General features: G+C 43.1%; 2 protein-coding genes across 7 annotated transcripts in view; one reads left to right on the top strand and one right to left on the bottom strand.

Annotated features, from left to right (window-relative positions):
• The window catches only part of LOC105690503 (dystrophin, isoforms A/C/F/G/H-like), a 231,919-nt gene that overhangs the window by 160,529 nt on the left and 48,895 nt on the right, over positions 1-22,495 (bottom strand). For all 6 annotated transcript variants that reach the window (XM_048656447.1, XM_048656451.1, XM_048656450.1 and 3 more), the window contains one exon: positions 5,206-5,474. In XM_048656447.1, coding sequence (XP_048512404.1) covers positions 5,206-5,474 — 269 coding nt within the window. The remainder of the gene's footprint in view (positions 1-5,205; positions 5,475-22,495) is intronic.
• On the top strand, positions 20,211-22,168 carry LOC105690512. Its single transcript, XM_048656465.1, has 5 exons — positions 20,211-20,375; positions 20,463-20,732; positions 20,820-21,413; positions 21,517-21,789; positions 21,868-22,168. Exons 3-5 carry the CDS (start codon positions 21,326-21,328, stop codon positions 22,044-22,046), a joined length of 540 nt encoding a protein of 179 aa, XP_048512422.1. The 5' UTR covers positions 20,211-20,375; positions 20,463-20,732; positions 20,820-21,325; the 3' UTR covers positions 22,047-22,168.

The raw sequence follows: 22,495 nt of genomic DNA, 5'->3' as shown, positions 1-22,495 counted from the left end.
ACGGGTATAATATAGGTATACCGAGAGACGCGAAGAAGACCGGAACATGGATGTGTTTGGTAGCGGAAATTAGCAGGAAATACCCGTCTGCCTGTCCGACGATCAACTTCTCTCGTAAGTGGCTGTCAGCGGGTGAAAATTCCGGTGGATATATGTATACGGGTACGGGTTACGGACGTAAAGCGGAACGAGAAATCCGAATCCACCGAACAAACGGCACATTCATCCAGTGCATACGCGCGCTACGTACATATATATACATATATACATACATATATATATGTTATTTATTCGCCGTCTCTCTCAAACCGCGCAAAACCTTTCGCCTGATGATCATAGCAAAGATAGGGAAACGATGCGACCGCAGCGATTCGATTGGATTTAGTTTATTGTCGGAGTTTGAAACGGTCGGGTTGCGTTACCCCTTCGAAATCCCTCGTGCATATACTACGGACGTTACTACACGCGTATTATACATTTATCTCCGGTATATAATAAATACATGTGCATACGGTACGAAAACAGCGTTGAAATTGAGTTTTGCCGTAGGCAACTTTTCCAACGAAAGTGCGTGTCTCGGTTGCCGTCCACGCTACGTGGACGGCAACGCGCGGTATCATTGCAAAGTTTATTCGCTTTTGTTACCGTTGTTGTTCCATCCGTTTTTGTCGCCACCGCGGCAGCGCGACCGGATTTTACGATCCTATATGACAGGGAACCCGCGGTGTGGTCATAAACTAAACGATGTAATTAGTGCGCGCTACGAACAGCTATATTTGCCAGCCGTCCATGCAGCAAAAGCGCATTTTCGTCTGTACGAGGAGAACCGAACGAAAAAAAAAAAAAAATATTAATAACCAAAAGATTTATTAGCTTGCGATGGCGGAGATTTTTTTCTCTATTTATCGCCGATGTAAAATTTTTTTTTTTTTTTTTACAATTTTAGAACGAATTACGTTGGATGGTTAGATTCGTCGTTGAACCGGCGAGTTATGAGTAAACGATGCGTGGGTGAAAGTGAAAAATAAATCACGCATCTAATGAAAACGGCAAAAAAATTAATTACGTGAAATAGATCAGTAAATAAAAGGCGGGGCAGTTTGATGAACAAAGCTCAGGTCAAACCTCGGGGCAAACCAATTAGTGAATCAACATGTGGGCTTTTTTTTCTCTCAATTATTCAAAATTGGATCGGGTAGTATGAAACGAAACAGGAAGCACTCTGCGATATGAAATTTGAAAAAAAAAAAAAATAAAATGGAACAAAATAGATGAAGATTATACGAAATGATATTAACAATGATTCGCATAATGGAAAAAAAGGAGATCACCGATGATACCGAGGGGGTTGACCTTCTATCGATTATGATTAATCACACGAGTTTCACTCGACACGATTTACTTCGCGAGATAATTGAACGATTAATTAAATACATGCATCACGTGTTTCGGAAGTATAGGTATATAAATGATCAAAATGGAGAATCCACGGTCGCTTATCTACGCAACGTAACTTTCGACAACCCGCAAGTTTTTTGATATCAATGAAAACCAAGATCAAACACGCACTGCGCTAAATTATGTGGTTGAAACACAATGTTTATTCATTTTTTCCTTTTTTTTTAATTTTTTTTTTTCTTTTGTACCTCATTTCGAAACGTAACGTATAGCAAATATTATCACAAGATTAAATTCCGGGGAATGAATCTCCGAGGTTTTTTCTTCCCTCTTTTTCCTCTTCACTCTCTACCCGCAGCCAACATGAAAAAACAAAAATTCTATCCACATTCCCTGATATCTTTGTATACGTGCCGGAGCGGCGATAAAAATGTATGGAGGTACGATAATTTTCGAGGGGTGAGTTATTAGGGTAAAAACATCGGGACAGGTGAGTATGAAATCCTGTTTCCGCGTACGCTGATGTACCTGGGCAGGGATTCCCGTAGCAGTAAGAGCTACTGCTCGATATATCCGCGTGCGGTTTTTCCGGTCTTCTTCCTTTTTTTTTTTTTTTTTTCTTCGTTCCTCCTCGCAGTACCTACACCGCGATGCTAGCGCGGAATAATCGATCAGGGTAAATTTAGATGGGTAGTTTTTTATGGCTCCCTGCGGATAGGGAGACTAGGGATATCCTTCCGAAGGGATGCTGCACTGACGACCCTTTAGCCAAAACCCAAAGCCGGGACACACTACCTGACTACCACCCTTCTTCTTCTTTTATACACCTACACACACCAGCTCGCCCCGTACTCCCGTAGATTCATCTTACCCACGGAAAGGGCTGAGACGGGGGGATAATTCCCCATTGACAACGTCTGGACAGCTCAGATTTTATATTAGGCGGATTAATTTTTTTCCTCACAAGAACGGAGATATATCTCATTTACTAAATTATCCTCCGTCTATGGAAACTGAGACTTCGCTCGAAAATTCATTATCGAAACTTGCTGTTTCCTTTCTTTTGGTTTCTCTCTCTCTCTCTCTCTCTCTCTCCCTCTCTCTCTCTTGAATCGTATACTATTATGAGGAATAAATTAATCAACCGAAATTTAATTAAGCGTATTTTGATCGAGACTCTCTCTTCGATCGTCGCTATACAACACCGCTCAAAATTAGATCCCTGATTTCGAGTGGTTGCTTCATACGGCCGGATATTTTCGATGATCTTGTGTCGCGTGGTTCATAATTGAGGCGTCGAGTTTTGAAATCGATTTCCCCCGAAATGTCTTCAGTTCGATAATCTTTTTTTCTTTTTTTTTTTCTCTCTTCGCGTAGTGAAAGGAATTTCGTTGTGCAAAGGACGAGCGCGATGCGTTTCGCGCGAATTCAACAAGTCAGGGGTTCAAATGCGGCAAAGTTTCGGGTTAACGTCGAAGGAGAGAGTGTTGAAAAGTAGCAGACGTGGATGATTCATAAATCGGGTGGAATCCTCATCGGCAAACTAATTATAGGTTGAACATTGTTCGAGCGGCTTTCATTCTTACAAGATCAAATGAGGTGGAAAAGTTTTTCATCAAAGCTCGACGTTCGACAAAATGGTTTCCGATTCACGCTCCACGAATATCAATTCTCATCTATACTTTCAAGAGTTCTAAACTTTTAGCTTCTAAGAATTCCACCTTCAAAATGACAGGAAAAAAAAATAAACGAACAGACAAAAACATCGAATGGCGATCGCGAATCGATGACAAAAATGTCCAACCGGAATTCGCTTCGATTTGATAAATTTTGCGGGAACGATTGTAATTCGATATCAGGATAGGTTCGAATTTTCACGGTGAATCAACGCGATATCTAACAGTTGGGATTCCTGATAATCCCGACAATTCCGTTGGCTCAGATATCTAGCTGCGAACGAAGGGAAATGTTCTGGAGCATCGTGTAGGGAAACTGTACGGTGTCACCGTGGCGGCTTGGTCGGAATCAATTGTACGGGAAATGTTTGGACCGGCTACGAGACAACTGCACAACTCGAACGGACGGATATGACGATGGATTCATTGGAATAACGGAGAAATGAAGGAACGGGGGCGGGGGTGGAGGTGGAGGGTCGGAATGATAAGAGAAATTCTTGCGGAAAACGTAATAACATTCCTCCATCGAGTACGACGTAGATGTGCACGGGGGTGGCAGGTGGATGTGTCCCGTTTTACGGCACATGTCTCGAAATTCAACAACCTGGAGGTTTATATGAAACCGTGTTATTCGTGTCCGCATCTCCGAGGGGTAGTCTCAACGCGTCTTCGTCCCGACCAAAGCCTTCGAGAAATATCTGGAATTTATGGATTTAATATACGCAATTAGCACTATTACCGCGCCCCGGGATACCCGAAGGGAACTGCGGGAGGCTTCAGTTTTCGCCTCTTCCTTTCACCACTTCGCGTAAAATTATGACAACGCGAGGCTACGGGGAAAGGAACGAAAGCTGGCGATATTGAAAGAGCGAACCGCTTCAGATACCCACCTGAGATGAGCCAAGGGATGACAAAATGTGAGAAGCGTAAAAGGCGATAGGTGGATTATGTTACAACTTAATAAAGTTGACCGAGTTACCGGGATATAGTTGCCGGTAAAACTCGAGTGTCAAACCCTTCGATTCGGCGTCTAGCCCTCCCACGCGAGACAAATCTAATTTACCGGTCTGATCAGCCCTCTAGCTTTTCGTCTAGGAAATGAAATATTCAACGGAGCCTGTTCGCCGGACATTACCTTTTCTATCTGTTTCACTTCACTTTTGTACATGTGTATACGAGACGTGATATTGGACGATAATTGCGAGCTCAAAATAAGGTTACCCCATTCCCGAAACAAAACGACACCTTTTGTCGGATATCAACCGAAATGTCAAATGACAAACGTGTCGTACCTCCTACCGAACTCTCTGGGCTCATATCCTCGAATTATATATATATACATTTTTTTTTTCCGTTCAATCGCCTACGCAGTTTTCATTTTATTCTACCGATATAAAAACGCGGTTCTACGTTGTGTGAATTATTTCGAAGAACATTAAATTTCCGGTAGATTTTCAGCCGATTTAAAATGTCGCGACATTTCAAGCTCATGGGTAGGAAAAACTTAATAGGCGTTTCTAAAGTGCGGGGTCACAAGGTCTCGCGGATGTTGTAAAATCGAGCCTTTTTCACCATCGTTTTTCAACCCGAATACCGAGGCTGGATAAAACTTTCGCTCACAAAACAAGCGTCAAAGGTTTCTTACAGAGTGGCCATTACTTTCATCTTATCTTAGCACTCTTTTCGCCAGCTCCTTCGCCTTCTTCTTTTTCCCTTTCTCCTTCTTCTGCTCCCGCTCCTGCTCCTGCTCCTCTTCACTTTCACCTCAATTTTATACCTCCGGGCAAACGAGCTCGAGCTTAAGCTACCTCTCATACCACGCGTACGTAAGTTCGGTTGGTAACCACCATCCGCCACCTACCACCACCGCAGCATCCACGACCGTTTTTCTCGATCGAATTTTACTTTGAATTCAAGTGGGCAACACTTTACTTCCCTCGTCTAGCACCTCGTTACCAAAGATTCGATATCGCCCACCCCATCGCATAATGATAACAGTATCGTAAAACTGCCTTTACCAAATGTTCTTCCGACAATATATAATATATATCAGCGGCTGTTCCAAAACCATCTCCGCGGTAGCGAAATACGTTGTTTCAATTTTCATTTCAATCGTTTTTAATTCGCTCACCTGAAGAACGGATTTGTCGAGTCCGGTTATGACTGCCGACGAGGTTGTCGATGGCGTGCCTTTAGTCGCGTTGAGGGACGCGGGTGCGGTTACGTTTGTGACGGTCGTTTGGGACGACGGTGATATCGGCGGTGTCGACTTCGCAATTTGAGAAGCGCTCGACGCCGGCGTCTCGGTTGTTCCGGTTCTTTCGAGGGGGGCAGGAGAGGACGGTGCCCCCCTCGGAGCCGTCCCTGGGCTGACCCCCGCGCCTAAGCTTCTCTCTGCATCTGAAAAACAAAAAGAAAAATCCAAAATTTACTCACGGTTTACCATACGTCTACGAACTACGCGTGTTCGGGGGTTTCGCCCATTCCCGATGTCGCTTTTCCATCCGAATTCGGGCGAAACGCGTCACGCCCCAGTAACTAGTATCATAAGGTGCAATCTAGCGTAGTGCAATTTGATAAAATATCCCTCCCTTTCGGTAGACTCGATATTCTCATCCCTCTCGTTTTCCATCCCTCAGGGCGTACGGAGCGCGCGCGGTCACCCCTTGGAAGAGGGTAAGCCCTTACCGACTCTTAGGACCGGTGCACGCCAACCAACACCCGGAAAATATCACGGCTGCCGGATGGTGCTGCAGCAGACTCTTACGCTCTATAACGGAGGAGTGGCGGTACTCCGCTGGCGTACTACAAACTCGCTACTCTAAGCCCTAATAGACTTCGAGGTATTGTCTTTCTATTCTCGACTAGTACCCCCTAGAGTCCCAGCCCTGGAATAGGGCGAGAAAAGAATGAAGGGGTGAAACGTCATTTCTGAAATGAATGGAAAATTTACACCGGGTAGACCGCGAGGTGTGTACACGGGTGCCCGAGGAGCACCTCGGTATCATCGCAAAACTTTTTCTTTTTTTTTCTGCATTTTTTGTTCCTTCCTACTTTTACACACTTTCAATTCGCTTCCCGATACATAAGAAGTTCAAATTTCTACCACTCAGCTAAAACGAGATTAAATTTTTCTCCTTGCGCTTCTACGTAGCCGCCTTTTCGGAATAATTTCGCCGGCTTCAACGGAGCCAATTGCCTTTTGCATGTAATTACTGTAGCCCAGCTATACGTTTCCCTCGAAAAGAACCTTGGCGAGCATCGGAGGGACGAAAGTTATAGACTCTGAATAATAATAATATTATACCGTACGGGTGTAATATTTATGAATATTCGCTAACGTTTTCTGACATCGCGTGGCGATGAGTGAAACAAATTTTTCCACATTCATCGCTCGCCTTTTATATCTGGACGAGTGAAACCTTTTGCTTCGTCTAACGTGTTATCACCGGTCGGATAATTTTTAACGTCGATATATATTGTTTTCTACGTTTTCTTTTATCTTCTCAGCGGTTCATCGGACGTACGATATATCGGCTGAAAAAAATATTCATGTCGTGGAACGGCAAGGCCAAATTTCAAACAAAGCCAGCGCTTCGTTTGACGTGAAATGATCAATTGATCACTCTACCCTTCACCGCGCGACGAACCACACGCTTGTGTATTCTACATTCGAAACGTCATCGGGTGATCGGTAGGCACTGATCGAATTTTAGTCGACTCTCATTCGCCGCTATTATACTAAAACGAATTCGGTTGAAATAAAAAATTTTAAAGTTCCAAAATTTTTCAACGCTATGAAAAATGAACAAATAAATAAACGAAGTCTGAATTCTTTTTGCGCAAACACGGATATCGTCGAAATGTCGAAAAATCTTTGTGAACTCGGAACGTCGGTTTCCGCTTCGTTCGGCGAATATTGCTCCACCTGAACGAACGGAGGGCATGAATCGACGTTTTCGGGGATGTGGAAACGTGGAATAAAGACGCTACCAGCCGAGGGATAACTTTTCCGGGAATTCCCGTTGTCCTATCGAGCGTATCTCCCCCCCACCCCTTAGTCCCCGCGGTCTTAGACGAGGACTTTCAGAATTATTTAGATTTTCCAGAGAAGTACAACTTCCGATTTCGCTTTCTTTTTTGTTTTTTTTTTCTATCCTCTGATGCGTTTCTCTTTCCTTTTACTACGTAGGTATGTTTTTCGTGGCTGAATTTTCTTCACATTTTCATCTGATCCCTAATCCTCATTTTCATTTTCCCGCATTCTTTCCATAAATTTTTTCTGACATTCCCTCGCCGTTTCTTTCATGACAGTTGGTTACACGTCGTAGTCCAGCTTTCTGATGGATTGAGAGAAACTTAAAACCGACACGCTCGTTCGCAGCTTTCACACACCCGAAGCGCATCTCTATCCGCGTGTGTTATATTTATTTTTCATAAATATGAAAATCCTGTCATCAGATTTCGCCACTCACCCTTCGCACGGTGCGAAAAAGGATTATTCCACGCCTCTCAATAACTGGTTGAAAAAAAACTCAACGAATAAAAATTATATAAATCTAGCTTCAACGTTATTCGTTCATCCCATGAAAATTCTCTTCGTCGGGTATGAGGAAATGAACTAAAATCAAATAAATGAAAAAAGAAAGAGAGAAAAAAAAAAAAAAACAGAACCGTAACGTACCGTGTATAATAGCAAAAACCGCGCGAGTTTCGAAGATTTATCGAGTGAAAGCTATTTGCAGGGGTGTACCATAAGTTAGGTATATATACCGTGTGCGTGGTATAATTTTGGGTTACATCACGCGCGCCTTACGAATTATACCAGTTGTATAACTTGGCCCATAAACCTAAAACTGAATGTTCGAAGCTGCAGCGGGAAGAAGTTTTCGTCATGAAGTGGGTAAGTTACTTTGCGAACTATTCCCTAAATAAAGGAGAAACGGCGATGCAACCGGAAATAGCGGGCGGGCGGAGGGGGGAAGAAGGAGCTTTAGACTTTGGGCTTTTCTGACTCCGATAGATATTTCGTACGGCGGGCGTAGACCTGTGTGCCCAACACACGCAAAAGTAGTCTCCCCCGCGAACTGGGGCACGTCGATTCTCCTTTGTTGCCATTTCAAGCTCCAGGGGACAGACGCGCGGTGGAATTAAAGAGAAAAATGAGGAGAGAAATAAAAAAGTATGAAAACAGCGAGGGAAGGACGGGTGGAGGATAATGTGGAAATGATGAAAATCGGGCTGGAAAATTATTAATTTTTCATTCTCCGCGACGGATTATTACGCCGTAAGTGATCGATTCAAATTTCAAGAGCGTGCGATTCATCGGCGATTTTCCGCCCCCCCGATGTATCTGCCGAGCGTATCGATTCCCCCGTTCAAATAATATCGAGGGCTCAGATTTATCGCAACAACTGTTCAGACGTTCATCATCCAAAATCCGACGCACTAGCAGGTAAGCTCTATTATAGGTATACCTCTGCACACCCCGCGTACCTATATTTATTGATTTCTGTAGGAAAGCTCCAAACGTCAATTCGAATCCCTTCCAATTTGTTATCGTTTAGATTTTATAACCGTGCATATACGTATATATGTATATATATATATCCGTATAAACCCACACAACGGCGACTAGATGAAATCGGAGTCAGCGTTTTCCTCTTTCTATTTCTTTCGTTTTTTTTTTTTTGTTTTTTTTTTCCAATCCTTTCCATTCTTCTCTCATCCAGCTGGCTTTGTACAGGGATGATTCCGATCTGACGTGGAATAGGAGGACTTATTTTTATCATTTTGAAAAATAGGAGGCCACAAAGTTGAGCTCGGCTCAAGCGTTTCTCTGTTCTCTTGTCCGTCGAGGGTAACTGATGTGACGGGGCCTCGGTGTCTCCCAGCCTAGCTGCAGACACCGCGGTGCGAATGAGAGTGATAGATCGCACCCTCGGTCTCCCTCCGCCCCGCGCCCCCCGAAGTAAAAAAAAAAAAAAAAAAGAAGGAAACTAAATTTGTAAAAACAAAAATAAAAAAACTACATATTTATAAGAGAAATGTCCGATGCCTAGCTCTTCCTTCCTCCTGGCCTGAACAATATAATCCGAGAGGAAAAGTATCTAGGTGTAGGTACCATAAACTAGTAGAACGTGAGAAATTTCTGGGCAAACTCGACACTTGTTGAGTCCGATATAGTTAAGTTGTATGTACACAAGAATCATGAGGATGCAGCGGCAAAAAGGTGGTCCGCTTCGCAACGCGCGCTGACCTTTTCTTTTTCTTACTGTTTTTTTTCATTTCTCTTCTTCGCCGCAGGACGTCCGAATGTGCGAAGAGAAATTTTCGTCGCGTTACAGATGAGAGAGGGAGATATATTCGGTGCTTTCGTCAAGGACGGGACTCGGTAGGACCGGTGAAGAGTGGAGCTTTAACTGCGGGAGTTTTGAAGGCGGTTAGGTGATTCGAGAAAATTTACACCCCTGGGGTCGGTAAGAACGGCTTTAATAAGACGCGAGTACCTAATTCGGGTGAGTTAGCGGTACTCAAACGTTTCGAACTAACCCCCGCGACCTACAGTCCACGGAAATTTTCCCTATATATATATATATATACACCACAGTTTGCGCCTGAATAAATTACCTCGGGATATTTTCGAGCTGTGAAATTTCATTCCTTGACTATCTCTCGGCGAGTATAGCTGCCGCTGCAACGACCCGAGATCTCTTCCTCGATTTATCGCTCGATCTAGTGCCGCGAAATTGTGTCAAGCAGATTCTATGCGGGCGTAATATCTGCAACCGTCGGCGGTTTTCCGCACTTCATCATACGTCGAGTTCAGGAATAAATAAATAAATAAATAAATAAATAAATGAACGAATCGAGTCTCCGCGAGGCAGGTATATTGGGGGAACGTTGAAAATGGGGAGAATTTCAATAGCCTGTATAAAATAATTAATTTACGTGATTCTCAGCTGTTCGTAGGTAAGGGGGGGGGGGGGGGGGAGGGGAGGTTTGAACTTTTCGAAGAATGACCCAGCCGGAGGGTATCGGGTGTATGTAGGTGTTCATGTTTATCGTGAGCTTGATTTTGCTCGTCACGGGGAGGTCGACTTTAAGGATAATTGGATAACGGAGTTGTCTTTACGACAGGCACTTCCCGCCGGTGTGTAGGTGACGCGTAGGTATATTGCGGGTTTTATCAGCTGTACACACTCTGAACGTTCGCGTGCTTAGGACCGATATAACGTTAATGATTGTCACGTAGGTTCCTTAATTACGTTCACCAGACATTCAATTCCAAGGGATTACAACCGACGCTCAGGCGTCGCCTGAGACCTTACTTGTTTACGACATCGACACACGATGTCATCCGCGATGCATGAGACTTCGGATGTTAATAAAACGGAATGAGGAAAAAGAAGATACCAAGCGGAGCGATTCCGAAATTATTGCACGCTAAACGACAATTGCATCAATTTTATTTTGTTCGTACAATGCTGATTTAGCTAGAGGTGGGTGAAGAAAAATGAGAGGAAAGTGAATCACGCAAATTTCAAATCTGACGGCAAGGAAGAAAAAGATAAATGTTTTTCCCTATTTTTTTTTTTTTCCAGGAGTGAAATGAAGAGATGGAGAGTGGGGTGGAGGTGTGAGAATTTTATTTGGCTCCGGAGAGACTTAAATTATACATAGAAAAAAATCATAATCATAATCGTAATAATAAAATAAGACAGAGGTATGAGAAAACCCCAAGCGCAGCGAGGAAAGAAATGAGAAACTACGGATTTGGAAAAATTTGAAAATTGCCCAGAATTATCATATTCGTATGAGTTCAAAGTGCGACGAAATTCGAAAACCAAAATAATTTGATATACGTCGAAAAAAATGTACGATTATTTTTTTCTTTTTCCCAAAAACTAGTCGACGCCTGGTGGATAAATATTTTTCAGCTATAAAGAATCTTCTTTTTTCTGTCGCCGTTTATTTTCCGCACGTGAGGCATGGTTAGACCTATGAACATTGTATTCATGTATACGTCAAGCGCAGCCAGCCAGGCAGAAGTTGCATCACAGGAACGGAAAAAACGCCCTGTATATGTAAACCACCCTCCCCCCCGCGCAGCAGACGCGTCGCGTCGCGGACTGTATAAGAACGCCGCATGCATTATTCAGTGACGTTCTATCATCGATACAACCCTAAAATACACGAGCGTGCATCTGCTTCGCGAAACAGCTGAGTATCGAACCAGCACCTGCACCTGGGACTTCGTCAAACGGCACCGAAAAGTAAAACAGACATGTACAAAGTTTTCAAGATTCTTCCCGAGCCCCTAAATCGTCGCAAAGAAAACTTTCTTATACCGCTCAAATAAATACGTGGTGTCTCCGGACCGAAGGCAGAAATTTCGAGGGATGACGGGAGGGGACGAGCTTCAGGGGACCACGTGTTATACGCGTGAATTTACTCGGCTCGGCCCCTCCCCTACGCCCTTTCAGATTCTTGCGTTTAGTCCCGAGACTCCCCGATTAAGAAAATAGAAAACCGCGATATTCTAAACTCGATGGGTCGTTTTTCAAATTAACTTTCGAATTTTTCGACTCACGGTTCGATGGCCCCCGACGTGCGCTGGAGGTTTGAGAAAAAAAAAAAAACAATGCCGCGAATCTCTGGAATCAGAAAACAACGAACGGGGGGGATGTACGTGAAAACCTGTGTACGTACGTACATCTCGTCGCGATTCTCCCTCTGTCCATTTTCGGAATTCTTCCGCCTTTATTTGCCGGGAAATTTTGTCAAAGGAAACGCGAGTCGAGAGGCGCAGCCAGAGATCGGAGGGGGCGCAGAAGGCTTTCGCTTCGAGTAGTTTGGGCTGGGTTGAGTCGCGCTACGAAACACCTGGTATAGTCGAATCGCCTGATACGTAGACGTAGACCCCCCGCCCCGTGGCTGCAGCTGAGCCGAAAGTTCTTTGAAAAAGAAATACGAGAAAATACCCCGCATTTCACCCAGTGCACCATTTTTTCTTCACTTTTTTTTTTTTTTTTTTTCGTCGTTTTTTGGTTTTGCCCCGATGTTTTCCCCCCACCGTGACTCCGCGACGTCAACCAACAAATTTTCTAACAGCATTTCTATACTGAAAGTTTTTTAAATACGACGAATCGAAGATAAAAGAATTTTGCGTATCTTGGATATTAATTCTTCGAAATTAAAGTTGTACGTTATTTGAGATAAAATGGAAAGAAAATTGAGAAAATTTCTCATACTTTGGAATTTGTGTTGGAATCTCAAGCCGCTCTGATGTCGAAAAAAAAGGAGAAGAGAAAAACTCTTACAAGATCACGGTCATGATGTTCAAGATTCGTAGAATTACACCTTTGAGACGTTTACAGAACGCACATTAGGAATTCGCTCGAGGGAATTTCAGATTATACAGGGATACCTTTCTTACTTAGCTAATTTTATTTCACGGAAATAAATTTTGCCGAGTATAAGTATACGCGAGCAGATATGCGTATGTTTTATGGGTAGAAACATAAAAATTTCATAAAAAGGAGGAAAGAAAAGAAAGGAAAAAACAAAAAATATACAAAAAAAGCACGAAGACGAACGTCCGACTCCCCAGCTTTTTCAACCGCGGACGTTTTCCACCCTGTATTTTTTACGGCTTCGCGCTCGCGATTCCCTTGGTTTTTTGAATTTTATTCGCCTCGATTATTATCGTGCGTTTAAGGATCTCGAATAAATAGCCGTTAGGAGGTGAAAATTTTATTGTCAATTCGAAGCCTGTGCTATTCGCGTGATAAAGGAGAGTAAAATTTTCAAGACGAGGAAATTGGTCGTGTTTTATCGAGTGCTCTGCCCGAATAGAAAAAGGCTGAATTTAAGGGGAGTGAGGTAGAAAAAAAAAAAAGTCTACGGCGAATCACGTAGAGGTCTGAAACGCGCAGTGGTAACTGCGGGCGTCTAGTCAGCCGTATTTGCGGGGAGATAGGCGGCCGCGTGTCGTTACGCCGCTTGACAATCTGTAGATAAAACGTACAGCGTTGTCCGCCCATTCAGGACTCTCTCTCCACTGATGCGCCTGTCGCGTTTGTTTACTCGTATCACTCGAACTGGAATTAAAACGAACTACATACCGCAGCACCGTGCGCTTCGCGATCGCATGGGGCAGTAGTTATAATACGAATAGCTGGAATTTCAACGTACCTACTACAACGGCTGCTGTCAGGGGGTGATTTTGGTCAACGAATGCACACAGAGTCTGAATTTTTTCTTTTTTTTTTTTTTTTGTGTTTCAGCTTCGTCGAAAAATTTATCGTATAACTAGAGCAAATCAGAATCGAAGGATAACGAAAACGGAACCCGTGATAATGACGAAAGACGTGTGCGAGGGGAGTGAAATTGTTCGCAATGATTTTTACGAGGTTATCCGTTTTGTGGTGAAAAAGGGGGATTCGAATCGGGAGTGATATGTAAATCGTGATGTAGAAATGTGTTGAGAGGAGTTTGATCACCTCTCATGACGTCCCATCGCTTGTATCGAGCAAATATTGATTCTGAAAGCATCCCAAGTTGTTTGAATACTCCCCAAAGTTCGAATCGTCATTCTGGGAATACGCGCCCTACAGGGATCTCGATATATTCTAAAGGAGAGGGACTCCTCCACTATTCCGTCCAGCGCTATACGCGTTCTGCTAAAGTTTCGGGAGATTAGAAGAAACCATTTTTTTCTCCTCTGCCTCCTTTTTTATTCTTCTTGTTTTTTTTTTTTTTTTTTTCTCTTCAGAGTGCCCAATAAAATATTCAGACCCCATACCCCGAGGGAGATTTTTGTTTGATCAACGCCATCATTTTCACTACGCTATATATAGTCAACGATTTTATATTAAATAAAGCTACGCGTCGACGCGAGGATCATGCCTTCCCGCGCTGTCTTATGTTCTTTTTTGGATTTTTTTTCGTCCCTTCACTTTTATTTTTTAAACGAAACCCTGAAATCACTTTTCGTACAAACCCGAGGGAGGTGTTCTTTTTTTTCTACTTTTCCGCAATGGTTATACCTGATAGAATACGTCCTCGTTTTTTTACACCCTTTAAGCCAAGGATAAAAAAAAAAAAACGGGAAAAAAATCAAATCGAGCGATACAACTGAGCGAGTGAGTGAAATCCGTTTACTCCATTTAACATACAGCACCAAACGAAGCGTGTGGAGAGATTACAACCTGCCGCGAATTTACCGGCAGCTGCGCCACTTTACCAAAAATGAATTTGTTCTAAAAATTTACGTACACACCCAGTATGATTACAGCGAAAATGAGAGAGGAGAATAACTTTTTTTTACATTATAAGTAAGACATCTGCGAGAAGTCTGAAAATGTTGTGCGGACAAAACGCTCTTCAGATTTCATAAAGAAGAAGGCAAGTTTTAGTGGCCGCTCAGTAATGTTTTTCAAATTCGAATACGCGTTATCAAAATGAGAGTATTTTGGGAAAAAAAATTAGCAATAACAACTTTTCGACTTGATACAACATTGATAGGTGTGATCTACAGCTTTTGGGGTCGCTGAATTCTCACTAGATTTGTTGGAGTAAGCAATATACAGTGATAAAGCGTTTCAAATCGTCAGATGTTCTTATACGAGGACTGGTGTTGATAGAAAAAAATTTGCCGCGGAAAAAAACAAGATTATTTCTTTTATCTTGTTTTTTTTTTTTCGGGTCAGTGGAATACATATTGGTGCGTGCAGCGTAAGTATACTCATACTCATAAAGGTATGAAGATCGCGGACGGATAATAACGAGCAGGGGATGATCCGCGTTCAGTGGGATAGAGTTTCCTCGGGAGGCAAGAAATTGAGATTTTCCCCTCGCAAGCTCGCCTACTTGTGGCGTTTTTCGATCCCAAGCCCAAAAACCCGAGGCCCTTTTACCTTTTCTCTTTTTTCTTTTTTTTTTGCCCGCCCCTTTTTTCATTCACAGCATCAAAGCTTCGCGTTTCGTACCGCGTAGTGTACGTCCTGATTCTCTCGCGATATTGGAGTCTAGTTGATATCAACAACGTGAGTTTGACATAAAACTTGGGATGCGATTTTCGCAGTTCATGTTGCATGACAAGTATGGAATAACGACGTTTACACGAACAGGTAGGTATATCAAAACGATTCCGATCTCGATTACCACGAATTTCTTTTTTCGACAAATAACATATTTAATCTCCAAATATTCCGAACACGTAAACTATCGTTCGTACACCGTCAATTATTACCGAACCCCATGGTTATAACTATAATTAAAATTGATCCCTTCCGTACGCCTCGCTTTACTACAAACAAACCATAGGTAACTGAACATCGTGCTACCCTGATGAGAAGAAATTACTCCAACCTTTTTTTTTTTTTTCTACTTTTTTAAAGAAACACATTTTCACCCCACCGATAATTTCCCGTTTTCAAATTAAATTATAGTTATTATCTATCCACTCCATTTCATTGGGGGTAAAGGTGAAAGGGAGTGAAATGTAAAACACGAATAAACGATAAAATGATAACGCGTCTTGGGAAGCAGAAAAAAATCGAGTATTTGGAAGCTTTCGTGTTAAATTGACCCCATGGAAAAAATTCTTGTCATGTTTTGCGCGACAGTTCTAACCAATTCACATCGAAGGGGAAAAGTGGAAGGTAGACGAAGCATGAGAAAGCGCAGGTAAAGAGAATGAGAAAAAAAGAAGAGGTCTCATCTTTATACTCAGAAAAAGATTCTCCGCAGTTGTTCGCTGCCGTTGACAGTAGGTACTTGACGACAAAATAGCCGTCTTACATTTTCTTTTTTTCCAGAGCCAATTTCAACCCCGTCAATTCGATTTTTACGATCTCTTATACCGGCAGATTCGCTCTGTTTGAGTTATATCAACCCCCGACCGCGATACATCGGGCAATTTGAGGGTGAAAAATTTATAAAGGAAATATTTCGTCAACGTGCATGTAGCGTGAAAATTACACGCGCGAGGGTGCGAAGGTGGATATTATTAATCAGGTGAAAGAAGAAGGCCTATAACGCGAGGTGGATAAAAAGGAAAAAATTCTTCCTCAAATCTAATATGAAGCACAGGCTAAAAGGGAACCACCCTTAATGTCTATAACCTCTGAGAACACCCTTTATCACACAGCGGTAGTAATTTACTACGGAGTATTAACGTCAAGACGAGAAGCCGGAATCGTGCCTCAAATATATATAAGGTGTCCCTCGATCCGTCCGTCGAATGAAAATAAAATTTTCCATCACGGAACTGACGTAAAAGTCGACGTATACGGAAAAATTGGATTCAGAAGCTCACCGGCCATCGTATCGAAACGGATGCATCGTCAGCTCTTCAAAGTTCGCTTTTCTACTGGTTTTCATTTCTTTTTTCTCTTCAAATCGAATTACCGAAGATTCGTCCGTCGCCCTATCGAAGTCACTCGGATAATTGAACGCCGTGCGGATCGTCGAGACGTCTCGTGAGATGTAAATTAGTACGGAGGTATATATAAGCTCGGTTGGACGGTGCGAATCGGAGTATACGTCCTTCGATTCTCGCCGAACCCTTTGGTGCGGTTGGTCCTTTGCTTGTGGAATTCTGGGTTTCGTAAGCCGCGCGTACTTTACGGGTGTGTCAGGGGTACGGTTCGAAGGCAGGGCAAGAGGAAGAGCCGAAAACGTTCCGCTTAGATCTCCGAGTCTTCTGGGGCATCCGCGGACCGGGTGGAATTGCGGGTTTAACTCATTGCCGCCAGCCCCGCGCAACTCCCGAGCTGCCAAGCACAGCTTAGAGCTACTTAGCCAAGTGTCGGTAGCAACCAGCCCATTAATAATTTTCCGAAACATAGCGAAAACAATTTTACAAACAACCCCCTGACCTTCGCCTCCCTTTCGAAGCTTCTTGCAATATTTCGTAGCCCAAAAACGAGCCCAACAAAGAAAAGAAAAAAAAAGTGAAGAAGAACAATCCGCGGTCTGTACGAAACACTTCATCTTCGCGGCGCAGATCCGCGAGACGTATTTTCTGGAAGTACACGAATCTGAGCTTTTCATTTATTTCATTTGCCGGATGTGGTATATAGAAAAGTAAAACGACAGACAGACGGAGAGACGATGAAGTGTAGCTTGAAGAGTTTTGTAATAATATATCTCGTTCACCTTGCATAAACATTAGGGTAATATAGTGGGTACGTTTATGTATATGTGTGAACAAATGCAGTATGGGGCGGGGGTGTTGTATTCCGTTGGGATTTCAAGCGAAAATCCAGACAGACAAAGACTTGTGACGATGTCCTTTGCGCTTGAGAAGCCATTTTGAAAGCACATCTGGGTATTTACATGTACCGGTTGTACGTGTAACCCGCAACACACGCAAGTATTAAAACACCCGTTTTTGAAAGAGCCGCTTATTTCCACCGCATGACTTGTTCGAATGTGGCTTTTTTCCTCTTTTTTTCTACGTTTTCTTCAACATTTTTGTTTGTTTTTCTTTTTGTTTTTATACAACTGAAGCACCGTGGCGTCGCAAAGCTTCATTGTTACTTACAACACCGGCGTATCCATGCCGGTGGTAATACATTATACGAAATCGAAATCTTTACGCGATTTTTCATCGCTCAACGTTCTAATTTCAACGTCACATGAATGATGATTATCGTCACGATCTCTCCATCCGTTGTAGGATTTATCGTTTCTGAGACTGTAAAGACTTCGGAAGAGCGAAGAAATTTTTTCTACTTTACCCAAGACGAAACGAATCGACGAATACGACGAAGCACAGATATTCAATTGTCTTACGGTACTCCTCTTTTACTCACCTGTAACAGAAGAAAAAGGAAAAAAATTAACTAGATTCAGTAAAACATTGTAAAATACTCAAATCGTATATGATATGGTACGAATGTGTCGATAGACCGATAATTAAGAGTAAAAAGTGTGTCGCGATTCAGTTCGAAGTTATCATTTGAAAGTAGTAAACCCAAGGTACACGAGGTGCGAGGGTATAGGAGGAAAGTGTTCTTGCTTTCTATTCGAATCTTTCTCTTCTCTCCTTTCGTTTCGTTTTATTTTTTTTTTTCAACCAGGAGGGTCGTTGAACGAGAGACTTCCTTTCCATGGTTTTAATTAATTCCCCGGATTTTATACACGCTTTTGTAAAACCCGGTAGCTTCCGATGCATTTTTAATTGTCCTCCCCTCCCCCCCCCCACCCCACCCCCCCATTCTCCTTCCCCCTCGCCACCCAACAAGAGGGTCGAGCTGTACTACAGAATGTAGTCGCACCGCCATCACCAACACCAACGACCACGCACGATGGGCTCTAGTCGCGACACCGCGTCGTGCGTCGCGTACTCTACGGTATTCAGAGTGAAAACAAGGTAGGTTCGTAAGGGTGAGCGAATAGCCTCCCTTTTCTTTTGGACTTTTTTTTTTTCTCATTGTAAGATGTAAGGGTTGCCAGAAAAATGTGACGATGTAAAAACAGACGAGAGGAGTAAAAGGAACAAAGGAAATCCAACTATTTGAAGAAAAATAGAAAAAAATTCTAGGCCCTCCTGACGTTGAGAACGAATTTCTGGTTTGTCGTTCGTTGATAGAGCGAAAGAAAAATTGCTACCGACAAACAAGTGGACTCTTTTGTATTTCATCCCCTTTTTTATTTTTAAATATCGACAAATGGGAAATACTTGATTGGAAAAATTTCCAATCATAAGAGGGATGTGTGGACCGACTGTGTATGGGGAGAGAAAATTTCGCAGAGAAATTCTGAGATGGACTTCTAGTCCGATTGGTCCAGTCTGACCTACACAATGAACGCAAGAATCTTTGATCTTGAAATCGAACATTTCTTTACTGCAATCTTCTTCTTGTTCCGAAGATCTGAAAGATGTGTAGGTAGAACGGAATGAATACATCTTCAGCAGCGGTAGGCCCAGCCGCAGTGAAAGAAAAAGGAGATGGGACGGAAGGAATTCATCAATTACGTTTGATGCCGGCAAATAGGAAGGGGGGGTGGGGGGTAACACGGGAGAGATAAAAAAAAAAGGAAAAGGAAAAGGAAGGAATAACGGGGGATAAATCAGAACGGAAGTTAGCCTGAGGGACGTTAGAGAGAAAGAGAGAAATAGATGTAGTATAATACGGCACAGCATCCGAACAGGCATTGTCTAGGGTGGTTTAACGACGATTACGTTATCTCTAACCGCCCGCAGATTATCCAGCGGAACACGAGGCCAGAACTTTTTACGAGCAAATATTCAGAGCTGCGTGATATTGTAAATTACTGCGAGGGTGTATATGTGAGGGTTTATTCGAATGCGTTGGATATGAATGTAGTGCGATAGTTCGGAGCGTTTAGAGGAAAATTCGTACGGATACCGACCCTAGCGGAGGTCGGCTTAAAGAGAGGGTTATTATCGAGGTTCCGAATCCGTCCGGTGATCTCATTAAAAATTCCCTGGATCGTCGCGGTATTTGGTGTTTGGTCGCTCGAACGATAACGAGCTCGAAAGAATCGTGGGGCTCGAGCTTTGATCACGTACCCGCGATCATCGATACGGACATTTTTTGGGGAAGTAGAATCGGGGAGGGGGGAAAAATTGAGACACGTGACTCGTTACACTTAAATTTCAGAAATTACGAACGCAGGTCTAATTGTCCGGAATAATTGAGGTGAAACTTCGAGAGAATTCGGAACTTGGATTTCAAATTTATTATACCACAGGCTGACGTTGAAAACCGAAATACGTGAGTAGTAATACGCAGAATTCGAATGGCGCTCTTTTAAATTCAAATGAAATATGTAGGAGCTTTGTCGACGTGCGGGAGAACTTTGAAACTTTCAATAAAATTTTGCAACTTTCAACGCATTCATGTTTAAAAAATTATCCGGCCCGATAAATCCTTGCAACTTTTTCATAGCTTGGTCGACGTCTGGTATTCTCGATCGACTTTTATCTCGTTTCGTACGGAGATAATTTGCGGAAAAATGAAATAGTCGATCCTCATCCAATTATACCGATTCGACGAATGAATAATCATCTCTGACGCAACGAGCGTCAGTTCTTCACTGTTCGAGGTCAGGTGGGTCAGTTCGAACGAGACATTATCAGTTAGCGGGATTTTCATCAGCTTCGGAATTCCTCGCAACAGTACGATCGAAGACCGCGAAGAATTTAGTCTGTCAGTAAAGGAGCTCCGGCCGATATGTTGAATCTGCTGATCACTTTGCCACTGCAATTCGCATGCCAATTAATCGATCCGATCAATTCCACCGCCGCAAATCTAACGCTCGGTAAGTGGCGCGAAAAAAAAAATAAAATTAATACAAATTAAGAATTTCATGGTATGATGAAAAAATCGTGTCATTTTTTTACGGTAGACCGAGTTACCACGTCCCCGGAACAACCGACTATTCTGCCAGAGGGTTACACCGCGTTTCCGGACATCGGACTCGCTTACAGATTTCAATTCGCTACCGTTACGTGGAACCAGGCGCGAAAACTTTGCATAAGCGAGGGGGCTAATTTGGCGGTTCTCGATTCGACGAAAAAAATCCAGCACGCTTTGACTGTGAAAAAAAGCGACGTGGCTCCGCACGTCGGCATCCACAGAACGTTCGACAACGTCGAATGGACCGACGTGAAGACCGGTAAGGCAGATATATGGACGTGAATGACGATCATAAAAGTGAATTTGAAAACAAAAAATTGAAGACTTTAATTTTTCCCGGAAAAAGGTATGCCTTTGAGCAGTATACCGTGGGCACCGGTACCGGATCTGGGCAACGTTGGTTCCAACTGTGTGGCTCTATTCCCTGACGGAAGAGGAGTTTGTGCTCGGAAATGCGATATTCTGCGAAGTTACATATGCGAAATTCCCTTGACCGAAAATCACGGAAGCACGAAACTCGCATCTGTCTCCCCTCTTTCAAACTCATAGATAAAATGACGTATAAGAGTGTACTGCGATTCGAAAAATAAAAGTATCTCGTTTCAAAAAGTGGAATCACCGATCAGCGATCCGCATTCGAAGAAGAGAATCTGATAAGGATTTCGGAAATGTAAATACTCTGTGGATCCCACCGGGGGAATCCGGTAGTTCTAAGTTATCAGACATACCGATAAACAGACGTGAATAGTCAGAGTTATCTGCGGCGTGAAATATAAAGCGAAAACCATCCGGAGTTTCAATTACAAACATCTACGCTAGTTTCCCGAGCGCACTTGAACTAAAATTTCGAGGATGTCTGGTCTGCTGGCTACGTTACCTATACATCTCGCGTGTCAGTTGATTAGCCCTGGATATCACGGGGGCATCAACGTGACTTTGGGTAAGAAATTTGGAAGACTGTATCCGGATTTACCGAACGAGAGACAAAATAAACTTTTCGAAGTCGGCTCTAATTTTCCAATACCTTTCCCACTCCGGCCTAGTCGAAGATTCACACGTAGTCCATGAAATGGTCTCATTACCATCGGGGTACACCGCCTTCCCGGAGATAGGAGTCGCCTACAAATACTACAAAAATAAACTGACGTGGAACGTAGCGAGGAAACAGTGTATGTCGGAAGGTGCTTCGTTGGCGGTGATAGATTCCTTTCGAAAAATAGATTACGTAGCGAGTCTCAAAGAGAAAACTCTCGCCGTACACACGGGGATTCACAGACTCTACGACAACACCGCCGAATGGACCGACGTGAGAACCGGTGAGTTGTAAGAGTGGGCGAACGATTTGGGTCATTTCCTTATATTCTCGACTGATTCACGATATTTCTTTGATTCAGGTCTGCCAATGTTCTTCGTACCTTGGAACCCGACGGTGAACCCGACGCTGCGATCGGCACTTTCGTGCACGGCATTGTGGGCCGACGGTAGCGGAGTGGGCCCCTGGAACTGCGGAACCGTGTTGCCCGTGGTTTGCGAGATACCGTTGTACGGGACGACAAGGAGCTCGGATGCGTAAATTCGTTCGGACACGGCTGACGCATTAATTTCCAATTGAATGTAAATTATCCATAACCCAAACGGATCCGTTCCATTGACTATGCTACAAGAATAAATAATTGTTTCTTTCTTGTTAGATCATTAGTGGTAACCGAGTGAAAATTTATTATCAAATTACTGATTCCTACCATAGCTCTAGTCATTAGACGAAATAAAAATCATCCGAGATTACGTAGTACGTAAAGAAAATTTTCGGAAGATTTCTATGGGAGTTCATGTCCACGGGGGCGACTCGTGTCGGACAATCACGTCCGGCGTTAGCGTTATTTTCAAAAATGGCGTTTATCACTGAGCGAATTATTGTGCAGTGAGAGGGAAGAGAACGAAACCGATCACCGAATGATCCATAGAAAAAAAAATGGACAGACGGATCTTATCGGTTCTTTTTTTATCACGCGGAAATGCAAC

The sequence above is a fragment of the Athalia rosae genome, chromosome 6, assembly GCF_917208135.1.
Source record: "Athalia rosae chromosome 6, iyAthRosa1.1, whole genome shotgun sequence".
In the NCBI taxonomy this organism is placed as follows: Eukaryota; Metazoa; Arthropoda; class Insecta; order Hymenoptera; family Athaliidae; genus Athalia; species Athalia rosae.
This window is presented reverse-complemented; position numbering and strand designations above follow the sequence as displayed.